This window comes from Cervus canadensis, chromosome 15 (genome assembly GCF_019320065.1).
Source record: "Cervus canadensis isolate Bull #8, Minnesota chromosome 15, ASM1932006v1, whole genome shotgun sequence".
In the NCBI taxonomy this organism is placed as follows: domain Eukaryota; kingdom Metazoa; phylum Chordata; class Mammalia; order Artiodactyla; family Cervidae; genus Cervus; species Cervus canadensis.
The window spans coordinates 2,569,552-2,585,877 of record NC_057400.1 but is presented as its reverse complement, the minus strand read 5'-3'; the positions used below and the strand labels follow the sequence as shown (position 1 = coordinate 2,585,877).

At 44.1% G+C, this 16,326-nt stretch overlaps 1 protein-coding gene across 2 annotated transcripts in view; it reads left to right on the top strand.

Annotated features, from left to right (window-relative positions):
- The window catches only part of CNTNAP5 (contactin associated protein family member 5), a 995,095-nt gene that overhangs the window by 559,013 nt on the left and 419,756 nt on the right, over window positions 1-16,326 (top strand). Inside the window, exons 1-3 of one of the 2 annotated variants that reach the window (XM_043488201.1) lie at window positions 7,598-7,652; window positions 7,753-7,902; window positions 10,647-10,818. In XM_043488201.1, coding sequence (XP_043344136.1) covers window positions 7,631-7,652; window positions 7,753-7,902; window positions 10,647-10,818 — 344 coding nt within the window. In that variant the 5' untranslated portion in view covers window positions 7,598-7,630. Of the gene's footprint in view, window positions 1-7,597; window positions 7,653-7,752; window positions 7,903-10,646; window positions 10,819-16,326 lie in introns of those variants that run through there. The other variant, XM_043488200.1, reaches the window with a different exon arrangement.

The window sequence follows — 16,326 nt, the reverse complement described above, 5'->3', positions numbered from 1 at the left end:
GAGAGACCATATATGACTCAGCAGTCCGGCTCCTAGGTGCACACCTAAGAGAATTAAAGACTTAAGTCCACACAGAAATCTGTGCGGGAATGTTCATGGCGGCATTATTCATAACATCAGCAAAGTGCAAGTGACCCCAATGTCCATCAACTGGCAAAAGGATAAACAAAACGTGGTCTGTCCACACAGTGCAACAACATTCAGCCATATAGGTAGACAGATAGACTGATACAAATAGACGGATACAAGCTGCTACCTAGAACGAACCCTGAAAACATTATGTGAAGCAAAAGAAGCCAGTACAAAAGGGAACATAACGTATTATTTCATTTATAGGAAATCTCAGCAGGCAAGTCCATAGAGACAGAAAGCAGATTAGGGTTGGCACAGCTGGAGGTGGGGGACTCAGGCGATTGGAGACTGAGAGCTAAGGTTACAGCTTTCTTTGGGGGTTCCGAACATTTTAAAATTAATTGTAATGGCAGCCTGACTCTGTGACTATACTAAAAACACTGAATGGTACTTTTTACACAGACAGATTGTATGGTCTGTGAGTTTTATCTCAATAAAGCTGTTTCAGAAATATAACTAAATAAAAGTAAAGTTGAATTCCACAGCAGAAGATAGAGGTGGTGGTAACTGGCCGTAAGAGTGATTCCTGGAGCAAAGCAGGGTTCGCTCTGCAGTGCGGAGAGCAGAGAGCGCTCAGCCGGGGTGCCCAACAGCCTGGGTTCCCAACAGCCTGGGTGCCCGACAGCCTGGGTGCCCGACCCCTGGGTGCCCGACAGCCTGGGTGCCCGACCCCTGGGTGCCCGACCCCTGGGTGCCCAACAGCCTGGGTGCCCGACCCCTGGGTGCCCAACAGCCTGGGTGCCCGACAGCCTGGGTGCCCGACCCCTGAGTGCCCAACAGCCTGGGTGCCTGACAGCCTGGGTGCCCGACCCCTGGGTGCCCGACAGCCTGGGTGCCCAACAGCCTGGGTGCCTGACCCCTGGGTTCGAATTCTGGCTCTGTCCCCACAGTAGCCACAGGACCCTGGCAGCCTCTCCAATTCTGTTTTAGCATGTGTAACCTGAGGGCCCTAAAACTTGGCTTCTGGGAATATTGTGCGAATTAGGAATTACATATTCAAAGTGCCTAGCTCATTGTAGATATTCAGCACTGGTAGTGTGTATTATTAGCTGTTTTTACAATTGGGCCGTGTTTCACATTTCATCTGCAAGTTCAGTTGCAAAGATGGAAAGTGTCTTTTTTTTTTTTTTTTTTTAAATGAAGAAAACCTTCTAAACCTCTTTAACCCTCTCAGTGATAGACCTTTTATACCATTGCCTTAGGCTGAATTCTGGAACTAGGAAGCAGTTACTTTCAATAATGAGGGGAGGAGGTGGGGTGGAGGGAGAAGTGGAAAAGAATGAAAACATTTCCTCTCCTTTATCTCAGCCTAAACAGTTTGATGGTATTAAAAAATAATTCCAAATGTTGCACATGTTTTTAGAAACTTTACAAATTCTAGGACTTTACATAAGAAAAGGACCCGTGATTCTCTCATTCAAGCTAGTTCCTGTGTTTTCTGTTTGTTGTCAGTTTTAACAAAATGGGAGCAAAACCCTACCTGCTATATTTTACTTACTAGGATATCACTACCACTCTTGGAATTATGATTTTAATGACTACATTGTATTTCATATTATTATTATTAATTGTAGTGAAACTTTCATTTACAGTAGTGACAAAGAAGGTGAAATACTTTGGATTTAATTTGACAAGAGATGTGCAAAACCATACAAGAAAAATGTTCAAACACTCATGAAAGGCACTGAATAATAGTTGGACAAATGTAAAAACGTATCCCATTCTTGAATGGATAACAGCATTATAAAGATATCATTTCTCCCTTAGTTATAAATTTAATATAATCTCTGTAGTAACATAACAGTTTATTTTATGGCATTAATTGCATTATACTAAAATTCATATAGAAAAGCAAACATTCAGGGTTGTATTCTGTATTATCGAATATAATACATTTGATTTACCTAAATTATTGCTGTTGGAAATATTAGCAATTGTGAATTTTTGCTATCATAAATGATATTATAAACGATGTCATGAACTCTTTTCACCATAAACCTCGACTGCAGTTTTATTATTATTTTAGGATTGATTCTTTGAAATAAAATTCGTGGAAATGAGGTGTTATATTTTTAGGGTTTTTGATACTTGTTGGTATACTGCCTTCTAGATCTAGAAAGAATATACCAACCTTTGAGATTGCCTGATTCCTCTATATCCACTATAATAAAGTATATATATTTTTTCTATTCTTTGCCAGTCTGGGAGATGACAAATATCATTTAATAGCAGAAGTTTTATGTTTGTTATCATCCAACAATCACTGCAGAACCCAAGTCCCACCTTTTAAGCCTTAGCTTTTAAATCACCCCAAAGTGGCCCTAAAAATCCTTTACTTCTATGCCCAGAGGAATTTCCCCAAGGAGGTTCCTCTCCTCAAGGGCAATGCTTTCCTGTCCCCTTCATTGAAAATTTCTATTTTTCTCAGACCTGTTTATCTTAGAGAAGTTTCTGGAGGAAAGTAACCTGATAGAATTGATTTTCCCTAATTTGTGAATAATTAATAACACTTAAACCTGTACCTTTAATAGACTGTTCTTAAAAAAATAAACTTTGAAGAGGCTCCAGGGGTGTTATTTTGGATCCATTAACAGAAGGAGGGGGGCAGAGAGCCCAGGGAGAAGGGGATATTTGGAGAGAGATCTGCCACTTCACTCACCTTGGAATCTGTGCCCAGGTCAGCTCTTCAGAGCTGGTCTTGTTTTTCTTAGCTTCTTTCTTTCCTCTTTTGAAACCTCTCATGGATTACTTCTCAACTCAGGCTGCACAATTGAATCTCTGGGAATCTTTGAAACTTCCAAGGCCTGTGGCCACCCCATAAGTCTGCCTTAATTAACCTGGTGTGGGGCTCAGGGACCTGTCTTTTCAAAAGCTCCCCAGGTGATCCCTTTGTGTGGTCAGCAGCAAGAACCACCATTCGCATAATTTTCCTGTAAGAGCTAAGATTTCACACAGGCTCCCCCTGCAGGGACTAGGGACCTTGTAGGGAAAGATCAAAAGAGATCAAATCAAAAGGAAAAGCAGACCAAAAAGAAAAGAAAAAGAAAACAACTCACCAACCCAGCAAACCCTTCTTGAAACCTAAAGCTTTTAAAGGTCTTTTAAAGACCTGCGGAAGAGTGGGCTCCCCAAGCCATAACATGCAAGCTGCAGCCCCAGCCCCAGGTCCAGTCCTGCCTCCAAAGTGAGCACAGCTCTTCCTCAGCCCAGTGCCTTCTGTCCGGTGACCCGACGGTGCGTCTGTCCGGTGACCCGACGGCGCGCCTGTAACGGTGGCCCGAGGACGCACCTGTACGGTGACCCGACGGTGCGTCCGTCCGGTGACCCGACGACGCGTCCGTACGGTGACCCGACGGTGCGTCTGTAAGGTGACCCGACCGTGCGTCTGTACGGTGACCCGACGACGCGTCAGTACGGTGACCCGACGGTGCGTCTGTAAGGTGACCTGACCGTGCGTCTGTACGGTGACCCGACGACGCGTCAGTACGGTGACCCGACGGTGCGTCTGTAAGGTGACCTGACCGTGCGTCTGTACGGTGACCCGACGACGCGTCAGTACGGTGACCCGACGTGCGTCTGTACGGTGACCCGACGACGCGTCTGTACGGTGACCCGACGGTGCGTCTGTAAGGTGACCCGACGGTGCGTCTGTCCGGTGACCTGACGGCGCGCCTGTACGGTGACCCAAATGGCGCGCCTGTACGGTGATCCGACGGTGCGTCTGTCCGGTGACCCGACGACACGCCTGTACGGTGACCCGACGATGCGCCTGTCCGGTGACCCGACGACGCGCCTGTACGGTGACCTGACGATGCGTCTGTACGGTGACCCGACGGTGCGCCTGTAGAGTGACCCGACGACGCGTCTGTAATTAGACGGCACGCTCCCTCTGACCTCTGTCTGTATCTTCTTCCCTACTGTGTCCCTAACGTTTAGCTGGGCGCTTAGAGGATATTTTTTGGTGGCTCAGACGGTAAAGAATCTGCCTGCAGTGAGGGAGACCTGGGTTGGATCCCTGGGTAGAGAAGATCCCTTGGAGAAGGGAATGGCTGCCACTACCAGTATTCTTGCCTGGAGGATACACCATGGACAGAGGAGCCTGGTGGGCTACAGTATGTGGGGTCTCAAAGAGTCGGACGTGACAGAGAGACTTTAACTTTTTTCACTTTAGGGGCTATTTTTACCCTATCTGACTCCCTTCTAGCCTAGTCTATGGCTTACCTGAAATGAAATCTTATCTGTTATGCAGAGGTATTTAAATTGGTATGCAAATGGCAGTAAAAGGAGTAAAGACCCACCACTGGCCATGCTGCCCAGCGCCCCCCGACAGAAGTCACATGTTCAGTACCAGGAAACCCCTGACAGGCCCTCTGCCTCATTAGCAGAATCCTTGCTGCTGGACCCCACTGGCCTTTTGGGGGAAGCAGGGCCTCCAGGCTGAGCAGCTCCTGAGTTCTCCTCTCCGCCCCAGGCAAATGTTCAGGGCTGCAGTGAACGCCGGCTGGGAGGGAGCTGGCCCTTCCATCTGGGTTACTCGGAACAGATGGGGCACAGCTGCCCCCGTGTATCACAGCTGGGCTTCCCGCCTGGTGCTGCAGTTGCCCGGGGGCAGCTTCTGTGGCCATCGGATGGCTCAGGGGCAAGGGCTCTTTAGTAGGCATTCTGAGAAGCCCTGCAGACCGCTGGTCTGATTTTCAGTGCTTTCCCCCCAGCTGGTCTCTCAGGGACTCTCCCAGTGGGCAGTATAAAGACTGAGCTCCAGAAATAGCTCCTATCCGTCCCTGCCTCTCCATTTTCACAGCTGCTGCTTTGCCTGAGACCCCTGTCATTCTGTCCCCCAGGGCCTGTGCCCACGTCAGCCCCCGCCCCCAGCCCATTTTGCTTCCGTCCTTGCTCCTTCTTGTCCCCACCATCGGCCACCAGCGTCTCTGATTGCGTGCCTCCAGCCAGGCCATCCCCATGCTGATGTCGTTCTTGTGTAGTCACTCAGTTGTAGCTGACTCTTTTGTGACCCCATGGGCCTGCTAGGCTTCTCTGTCCGTGGGATTTCCTAGGCAAGAACACTGGAGTGGGTTGCCATTTCCTTCTCCACGGGAATCTTCTCAGCTCAGGGATCAAACCCTGCATTGGCAGGTGGATTCTTTATCACTGAGCCACCAGATTCTAGATCAGTGATTTCATTCCTGGCTGCACATTAGAATCATTCAAGGGACTTTTAAAAAATGCAGATGCCCAAGGTCCCTTGCCCAGAGATTCTGATAGAATCTTGGGTGAAGTGTCCTCCAGGATTCTTTGTCCCAGGACAGTGGTGAAACTCGTCCCCAGCCTGGTACACGAGGCCCCTGGGTAACCAGACGCTCTTCCTGTCTGCCGTCCTGCCATCTTGTACGTTTCATTCCAGACCTTAGACTCTCTGGCTCCCGGAACTCTTGAGAAATGAGAAACTCTTGCTCAGTTTTCACAGCTTCCTAAAATTGTCACCACTTTTTCTGTGAAGTAATTTTGAGACCCTTATATTGAGTCAGGTCTTTCTTCTGTATCCCTGTACTACTGATTCACCCAGAACTGCAAGTGGGGCTGTTGTCTGCTTGCTTCTCTAAGCCACTAGCCTGCAATTCTCCAAGGACAGTATTTTAAGCCTCTTTGCCTAAGTCTGTTCCGTCTAATTGTGGATTATCCCAGATGAAGTGACTGTCCACTCTCCCAAATGCAAGGGTGAGGGAGAGGCATGCGTTTTATGGTTGCTGTTCTGTTTTTTGTTTTAGCAAACATTATTGTCTACCATGTGACATGGACTTTCCTACAGGTCCTACTATATTAATAGATATAATTCTCCCAAGAGCCTAGAAGTACAATCATTCTCCCTATTTTGCAGGTGAAGAAAACTGATTCAATGAGGAAAGGCAGGTAACTTGGTGCATAGTAGGGTACAACACATGTGTGTTGAGTGAAGAAATGGGTGGCTCTCTGCTCTGGTTATAAACACATCTTTGTGACCGGACTAGGTATTAGGACTATGTTTCTTTCAGTGAACACTTTGCACAGACTGTGCCTTAATAGATGATAAACATTTTGTAGAAGGGCTTCCCTGATGGATCAGATGGTAAAGAATCTGCCGGCCAATGCAGGAGATGTGGGTACAATCCTTGGGTCAGGAAGATCCCCTCCAGAAATGGCAACCCAGTGCAGTATTCTTGCCTGAAGAATTCCAGGGACAGAGGGGCCTGGCGGGCCACAGCCCATGGGGTTACAGAGTCAGACACAACCGGGCGAGTAACACTAACAGTTTTGTAGGAAATGGTTGAAACCCTCGTGACTAATTCCCAAGGCACTTTCCTCAACAAAGGAGGCTGGCAGCGTGGTGTAGTGTGAGTCAAAGGCACCCAGGGCAAAGGAACAAGAGAGAGATGTGCTGTAAACAAACACCCACTATGCCGACAGCCTGCTTACCCTGGGAACTTTCCTGCCTGATCTCAGTGGGTCCCTTACCAATGATACAGAGTAAGAATTATGTTTACAGGAGATAAAACCAGAGCTTGGGAAGGCAGGTGACTCAGCCAGTGTCACATAATTAGTTAAGGAAAAAGACTGGAATTAAACTAGCCTGTTATCTCCCTTTCAACAGAAGGCTTCTCTGCCTGGTGTATCATTGGAATCTCTAGCTTTCCTCATTCACTTTTGTCTTTAAAAGCAGGTTTATTTTACTAAAATATATATATACCATTTTTAGAGAAGTGTGAGAAAACTAAAATTGCCTATAATTCTACACTACTCAGAGATTAAAAATCACTGGGAACATTTTGAATTTTTTCTTTTTTTTTTATCTTTTGACTCTGAATTTATATATCAATAAGTCAATAAATGTTTTCTATAGCTTTGTAGTATATGAAGAGGTTTTGCCCTTTTTTCCCAAACCAAACATATTAGAAGTGGTTAAGCAACCCCCTTTATTTTAGGCATAGGTGAGTTGGTTTTATAGCATAGTACATTGTGAATGTCTGCTCGAAGCTCCTCCCAGCTTGCCGTTTCTTCTCAGTGTCCTTCGGCACCTGAGATGAAGGACCTTCTCTGCATCGTTGCCCTTTCTCTAATGAAAACGTTAAGCACAAAAGCCATGGCAAGGAGCGGCACCTCACAGTCTTTTACATTCCATCTCACCGACTTATTGTCCAAGTCAGGGGTTACTTTTTCCCAAGTTCCCAGCAGAACCAGCTGAGATCTAGGCAACTGAAGGCCTGAGTGGAAAGCAACTTACAGGTTTTAATGGCCTTATTTCCATTGTATTGATAAAAGAAAGGCTCTTGGGCAGAAACGTGTTAACTGTACTATCTGTTTTACTGCAAGCATGCAGGCTGAATACTGTGGATAGTTGTAAGGTATCTGATAATCCTCTTCCTAGGCTCTGAGACCTAGGTTCCATGGTTCAGCTCCCATTTTAAAAAGAAAACAATAGAATTAAATGGTAAAAAGAAGAAGATAACTCCCGGGAAGCAGCAAAATGAAGAGAGTGTCCACTCTAAGTATGTACATGGACTGCAGCAGGCAAGGGAACTTCCCTTACTCTTTGCAAACCTGCCCAAGTCAATCATCACTGCCCTTGCCCTCCCTGTGTCTTTGCAGGAAGGGACTTGAATGACGGCCTGTGGCATTCGGTTAGCATCAATGCCAGAAGGAACCGCATCACTCTCACGCTGGATAACGATGCAGCATCCCCGGCTCAGGACACCAGCAGGATGCAGATTTATTCTGGAAATCGCTACTACTTTGGAGGTAAATTCCCCAGCTTTTGAGGTTGAAAAAAGGAGGGAGGGAGAATGCAGTGGGCACTGATTTCACCACAATGATTCTTTCTGTGTCAAATTGACCATTCTCCCAATATATATATACACACACACAGACACACACACACCCCACACATCCCTATCCTCAAGCTCAAAATAATGAGAAGCAAACTTTTCACAGCTGTACAAATTATCTAGGTCAGTGCTGAGGGAAAAAAAAAATCTAGCTATAAGAGCTGGTGTTATGTAACACAGCCAAAGGAGATTTTTGTAGCCATGCCAAACTCTGTGATCATATTCCAGAGGAGAAACTCAGTTGAAAACTCGGAGAAAGTCTACCAAGAGTCAGCAGTACCTGAAAGAGAAAAAAATCCAGATGGGAATGTACAACGAGCATCCTCAGCTTTCTCCATCACTTCTCAGCTGATTTGCTTTCTTAATCCCCTACCCATCCCTTTCTCACATCCCTGGAGGCCATACTCATGGAGGGGAGCTAGAGGGAAGACTCAGAAGGGCCATGCGTTTATAGCTCCACGAAAAGCAGTCTCCCCGCCCTCCGCCCAATGCTAGGAAACTTGGCAAATATGAAAAGGCAAGGGCAATCTGGTAAGCAGGAGAAATAAATAATTAGGTTTTATCTTTATAGTATATGTGTATTTCTATTTAATTTTAAGGGTATTTTTTCATTAAAAATATCCATGCCTACTTTGTCAATTGTTGGTATTATAGAAACAGTCTTTAATGAGTGATTAATCTCAGTAGCTGTCTGACCTTGAGTAAGGCACCCATGGTCCCTGAACTTCCTTGTCCAGGATATGGGGAAACAAAGCAGAATTGCTGGGAGAGTTCAGTGAGGTCAAGGTTAAACCTACAGCATCCTGCTTTCTACATTAGAATGGGCAGACTGGTTTCACCTTTTGTAAATATGGGCGTCTGTTGGATCTGATCTAAAGAGAAGTATCCTGTAGAAAGTACAGTCTCTGAAATACAATTTGTAAATCACTTCTTTCATACCACTGACATGGGGTTATCTTTGAAATATAAAAGGGGCTTTGCATAGAGGCAGTGTACACATCGGGTGTCCTAGGAGGGAAGCTGAGTGGAGTGATTCCTTTTGGTTTGATTTTAGGACCCAGAGCCTGTGTCCTTCACTCCAAATCTCCACATGTGCCCAGATAACAAATTCCTTTAGAAAGGGAACGTTTTCATCCTCTGTAAATGTTTTATGTGTCTTACATCATTTAATTCAGGCAATAACTTTATGGGGTAGATAATTTTAGCTCCATTTTACAGATAGTAACACTGGTGTTTACGGTAATGAATAATTTGTGTAAGTAGTAGAAGCAGGATTTAACCTTAAATCTGAGTTCCCCATGACCCACTAGTGACAGCAGAAGGATGTACTCTAAAGACGGCAAAAGAAGGGTCTCGGGGCCCCAAAGATAAATCTCACAGAATGTATAGTTTCGCATCATATGTGATGTTTCATTGACACAGAATAAAGCAATCTTATATTTATTTCTGGGGGAAATAATGTTGAATTAATTATGTGACTTAAGCATCCGAAATGCCTCAAAGGCAAAATAGCTCCCTTCCCCCAGTAGAAGTGTTTTTAGACGCGGGTCTTGTGAGACTCCAGGCTGAGGAAGGAAGATTTATCTGAGATCTGAACAGTGTTTAAACAAACACCCCACACGTAGACTGTAAACTTAAGGCAAGTGAAAAATGAGTTTGAGTAATAATCGTCAACTGACATAAATTCTCTCTACAGCTTCAATTAGAAGTTGTAGCATCTCTCTTCATTTTATAGTGTGCCTGTGAGCTCTTAACCAGCTGCTGGGCTTCAGCCCAGCAGTGACTGTCTATTAGAGATGGCTGAAATAATTCCCAGTTATTTATGGGTTATTGCCATGTTTTCAAGCTTGCATTCCCATATGCTCTGAACCTATTAAAACCGTTGGAATGGAGTTTATAAAGAGCACGGGCACCCATGCGCGTCTGTGATTCTGTACCTGGCAATGCGAAGTAGTTATTCTCTGGTTGCAAAGCTGTGCCCAATCAGTGTGATGCATATTTTTAAAACAACATCGTTTAGGAAGGTGTGGCGTTAAACTTTCATATATGTGATTGCAGCCCTATAAGTGTGCATTGAAACTCTTAGTTCCTTTAGCATTTGGGTTTGCTTTGCATATCACTTCAAAATTCCAGTTACATTCCTGTATATACTTTTCTCAGGAACTAAACCTGATAATACTGACAATTAACCAGACAATTACTCTGCTACTGTTCTTACCCAAAGCATAATTTTCTTTGAATGTGTAATTCGGAATTGAATTGTGCATTTAAAAGTGTGTTTTCAAGACGGAATTGAAATTCCCAAGTAGTTATGAGATATGTTGCTTTCTTGGGCTGAGTGAAGTACACCACACAAAATAATAGCAAATGGCTTACAAATAGGGAAAAAAGAAATAAGAATGAGATAAATGCAATGGGATCAGTATCCCCTGTAACACATTTTGTTTTCTGTTCTATACAGTGATTAAGTATGCCTCATTTTGTACCAGTTTTGTCCCATCTCTGAGAAAGCTAAGATTTACAACAAAAAACTGTGTGCATTGCTGTGAATGAAAAAACATTGAAATAATTAGACCTCAAGGTCTTCTGTCAATAGGTCACTAAAGTAATGACTGATCATTTCAGTATTCTTCTTAATTTTTTTTCTCTGTCCCACAGGGTGCCCTGACAATCTCACCGATTCCCAATGTTTAAATCCCATTAAGGCTTTCCAAGGCTGCATGAGGCTCATCTTTATTGATAACCAGCCCAAGGACCTCATTTCAGTTCAGCAAGGTTCCCTGGGGAATTTTAGTGATTTACACATTGATCTGTGTAGCATCAAAGACAGGTAATTATTGTCTCTTCTCCTCTGTTCTCCCACTGCCTTCCCATTCTCACTGTTCTAAATATGAATTTCTTTCACCAAAATTCGAATCCACTGACATCAGCCACATTAGATATAATTGAGTCGCCTAATGGAATATATTTCTGAAAGGATTTCAGGCCCAGGGAAAAATGTTTTAAATAAGTTGAGTTTCACTTGCAGTAAATGGGATATGCAAATTAAATCAAAATACAAATTTGTGAAAGGATTAAAATTTTATGTGTAAACAACATTTGATTACTTTGAAGTTAAGAGGGAAGTGAAAAGGAGGGAGGAATTGCAGTTAGGAATAGCAGTGTGTGTCCGTTCACACAGACAGATGAAGTCAAGCCCTCTGGGATTCCTGTAACAGAGGTTTTGACAGTGTCCAGTAGTTTGGTGACTCCCTGGAAGCCTGACATTTGCTGTTACCACCCTTAACCCAGAGGAGACCAGACCCTGGACAGAGAGCAGCATTTCTATTCCACAACTTAACAAATTTAACAAGACTTCCCTTTCCCTCTTCATTTCTCCTGGGCTCTAGCTCCTCTTCTATTTGATGTTTCTGAATACGAGGTTTTGAATAAGAGATTCAAAGACATGTTGCAGGAAATGAAAGAGGAGGGGCTCTGAATTTTCAGCAAAGCTAATTGTGTGGTCCATGTGTCCTCGCTAGCACTTCATCTCCTTCCTTCTGCCAGAGCTACTCCCCAGGCCAAGACACCGTTCGCTGAACGAGTTAGCAATGCGTGTTCAGTGTTTGCCTCTGTGTTGCTGGTACAGAGTCTCTGCTTATGTTTCAGGGAGTTAATTAGACATTGCCATAAAATGCTACCAATGACCAAGAAGTACACCTTTATTTGCGAGATCTATGACCGTGGCAGTGGGGGTCAGGACAGCTTCCAGGAAGTGGTGCTGAGCTGAGTCCGACAAGATGGGCAGGCTTGGCTGAGGGCGGGGGTGATGCTAATTCATCAGTTGGAAGGACGTGGCATGCAAAATGCCATAGAAATAGGGGGATCATGGTTTTCAAGCCTTTCGTCTACCCATGACTCTTAGTTTTCATTTAAAAACCTCTAATATTGGGATGCCTCTTACCTTTGAAGGTTTATAGTAGTTTAATTGGCCGTTTATTTTTTTTAGGAGCCTGTAAAATAATGTCATGTCTTACAGTGAATGGTGTCTTCGATTCCATAAAATATAGGTCATGGTGATAGAGCATGTGATGTGAATATGGCTGGGGACATGCGTCAGTTATAATAAAGAGCTTTGCATGCGTATGGCATTTACCCTGGTGCCCTAGGAAGACTCTAGAAGGAAGGTAGTCAGATTTGTTTGGTAAAAAGTTTTCAGGAAAAGTGAGAAGGATGCATTGGAAAAGAACCAGCCAAAAGGCAGAGAGGTCACTGCCCCAGTCCAGGGGAACAATGATGAGAAATAGTAGGTGCCTGTACTGAGCGTCACAGAAATCAGCTCTGCAGACCATAATCTCCTCTCATGCTCAGAATGACTGATAGAATTCGGTGGAACTTTATATGCATGTTTCTCTGTTAAAACCACTCCACATGGGATTGTCGACAAATCACACAGACTCCCAGGCTCTTCTGCTTCATTTTTTTCCTATTTGGCCAGCTGGAAAAGTGGGTAATAAAATGCATGCTTCATTAGAATGTGCTAGTTTAGAGATCTCAGAATAAAAGATGTCTCACAGAATGGTTGTCATTCCTATAGTTGTTATTAATGATAAGGGGTTGGGGGGTATCCCACTTCATCAGCCAGGATAGCCTTTTTCAAAGTGTCGATCGATGGAACGTTTATCAATAGGGATCTCTTATGATAAGTTAATTTCTAACTGAGGGTGCTTTCACTATTTTTGATTACATGGGACGCCATCGCCATCTACTTTGCATCATTACTTTTGTGTAATTGTAGACTGTATAATTGTATTACGTACAATAGTGTTTTGGTTAATTGTATAATAAGGGATTGTGTTTAGTTTAGTGGGTAAATGAGACATTTTTCTTGATTTACCAGACAGTCTCTGTAACAGAAGGGAAACTGGTAAAAGGCTTTGCTTAATTAATTATTTCTTGAACTTATATTTAACATTTGGTGGCGAGGGGGCTGGGGTTAGAAAAACAGGTGGTTTCTGAGTTCTGCATTTTATTTTTAACGTGCTAATCAATGTGAACCTGATTTAAGGACAAGTGTGAAGGAAGTTTTGCCTTCAAGGAGCCTGCCACTTGGGGTGGAGGTGGGGTTTGTGGGGACACAAGGGGGTAGAGAACAGTCTGGCTGTGTGTTTTTTTTTAGAAAAATTTAGTGAGGTTTAATGAAATTCAATGGATATTTTAAAACATTATAGACACTTTAAATCATTTTGATTAAAAATGTTAGTTTTCATTAACTATGATTCCTATTTTATCTTTTATTTGTAACAGTGGGCTTTAACACTTCAGAAGAAAATTTTGTGAAAACACATCAAAAATAATTTTGATTTTCAAATTTCTTACCTTTAATATATGCTTTTGATGAAAATATATTCAAATGTCATGGAGAAGGAAATGGCAGCCCACTCCAGTACTCCTATCTCAACAATCCCATGGACAGAGGAGCTTGGTGGGTTACAGTCCAAAAGGGTCACAAAGAGTTGAACAATGATTGAGCAAGTATGACATATTCCAATGTCATAGTTTGAGTACAGTTGTATTTTATTTTATTAAAAAATTTAATTTTATATTGGAATATGGTTGATTTAGAACATTGTGTTAGTTTTAGGTGTACAGAAAAGTGATTCAGTTATGCATGTGCATAGCTGGTTCTTTTTCAGAATCTTTTCCTTTATGGGCTATCACGGAATATTGAGTATAGTATAGTATGCAGTACATACTGTATAGCAGGTCGTTGTTGGTTACCTGTTTTATACATAGCAGTGTGTATGTGTTAGTCCCAAACTCCGCATTTATCTCCTCTCCCCGCTCTCCCTTCTTTGGTAACCTTCAGTTTGCTTTCTCCATCTGTAAGAATGTGAGCAAGCTCTGGGAGATGAAGGAGTGCAGAGGAGCCTGGTGTGCTACAGTCCAGGGGTCGTGAAGAGTCAGATGTGACTCAGCCACCGAAAAGCAACGTCTGTTTCTGCTTTTTGTGAATAAGTTCACTTGTGTCGTATCTTAGATTCCACGTAGCAGTGATGTCATATGATACTTTTCTTTCTCTGTCTGACTTACTTCACTCAGTATGGTAATCTCCAGGTCCATCCATGTCGCTGCAAATGGCTTTATTTCATTCTTTTTTATGGCTGAAGTCTTGAGTAAAACCTGGGAGAGCTCCTTCTCAGGGACTGAAGGATTTAAACCAACAACTTGCGTCTCCATAATGGGCACTTTGCAGAAGCTTCTGGCCTTGAGGAAGAAAGGAGGTTAACCGGGCTGGCCCACAGCAGCCCTGGCAGCAAGGAACACGCTGGCTTTAGGAGGCTCCTTGGAGGACTGTCCAGAGCCCGACAGGCCGAGGTCACGTGGGGAGAACCCTTGCAGGAACCACAGCTGGGACCTGACAGACCGCAGCCACCGTCAATACGCTTCATACCTCGGGAACACGATGCACAGCCGCCATCTGTCCTTCGCAGGCTGAATCTCCGGTCTCATGTTCTCCACACTCCACACATGGTTCTTCAAGGCCTGTGCTTGCCTCCTGCACCCTCTTGGGCTTAAATTAGGCCAGGCTTGATACTATAAACCATCATCAAGCAAAGTAAGCTCAGAGCAGAATCACACCCTTGGTTATTTGACCTCACAGGCAGACCCCGAGTGAGTGACAGACACGCACCTTTAAGTGAGTGGCGGTCTGAATAATAATAATAAGAGGGAGTCTCGTATCAGTGTGTACTTTAGTGGAATAGGATGCAGTAAGAGCTGTAGAAGGCAGGAGGGCGTGAGAACACGGATATCCCGTTTTTTCAAGGGAGTAAACTAAGGTCTGGAGATTATGTCCACTTTCTCATGGTCACAGGACTGAAATTTCAGTCCAGAGTTAGACACTGCCGGGGTCCTATCCCTTGTAGCATCTACCCAAAAGGACCTGAACTGGAAATGACAGTCACTGTGTGCCTGTGGATTTAAATAGGAAACCTCGTCTTCTAACCTCATACAACAGTTGTTCAGGGATGTGCCATATATTAAAACTCTTGTAAACCTTAGGTGCCTGATGAGCTTCCTTTTAAAAGGGAGGCATTCAAAATGGTATGCAATGTCAGGCAAGGTCTTTTTTTAAGTCTGCAGTCTTTCTTTTTAATATATATATATGTTGCAAGTGTACAACATAGTAATCACAATTTTAAGGTTCCATTCCTCTTATAGTTATTATAAAATGTTGGCTACATTCCCCATGCAGTACACTGTATTTTTGTAGCTTATTTTTAAACTTTATTATTTATTGGAATATAGTTGGTTTATATTGCTATGTTAGTTTCAGGTGTATAGCAAAGTGATTCAGCTATACATATGCATGTATCTATTCTTTCCCAGATTATTTTCCCATTTAGGTTACTGCAGAATATTAGGGAACTCTACTCAGGCAAGGATTTAGTGATGTAAGCATGTCCCACTTTTGGTGGCCCAGGTCAAGGAATGCTTCTTCCTAGGACTTAAGTGGAAGAATCCAAGCAGTTAATTCCAGGAGCCATATCCGGTCCTGCAGGGTTCAACGTCCAGGGCTGAAGAAGCTAATCAGCAAATGCTGTCTAAGACTCCATCCCAAGAGGCAAGAGGACCCAAGGTGTGAAGCCAAACTTAGAGGAGCAAACAGGGATGCTGGTGAATCAGTGAAGGGAGGCGGAAGTCACACCTGGAGAAGTCACCAATTCCAGCGCAGGTGGCAGTCGATTTGAGAGGCATAAGAGCATGTTTAATTCCCTGTCTGTTACTTGTCAGCTTGAAATAGGATGCATAGCATTTAACCTTTTTGTCCGTTTCCTCTTTCGCAAAGCTCGGATAATGAAACCCTTGCATTGAGAGTTAAACGAGAGAGCATGAGGAGTCAGGCAGTCAGTTGTGGGTCCAGGAGACAGCGGATGTTCAGTGATTTTGCCGTGTGAGTTCCTAGAGCCAATGGTTTGCTAACTCTCCCATTTCCATGGGGAGGAGACGCTCAGGTCTCCCTCTGATACTTGCCCACTATGGCCAAGGGGTCTCCAGTAGCTTCTGCGGTGGATCCGCATAGATAGACCTCATGTGCTGTGCTGCGCATAGTCGCTCAGTCCTGTCCACCTCTTTGCAACCCCATGTACTGTAGCCTGCCAGGCTCCTCTGTCCAGGGGGATTCTCCAGGTGAGAACACTGGAGTGGGTTGCCATTGCCTCCCCCAGGGGATCTTCCCAACCCAGGGACTGAACCCAGGTCTCCCCCATTGCAGGCAGATTCTTTACCATCTGGGCCACCAGGGAAGCCCAGAGACCTCATATGTGCCCTCAAATCAATGCTCAGTGATTTTCCT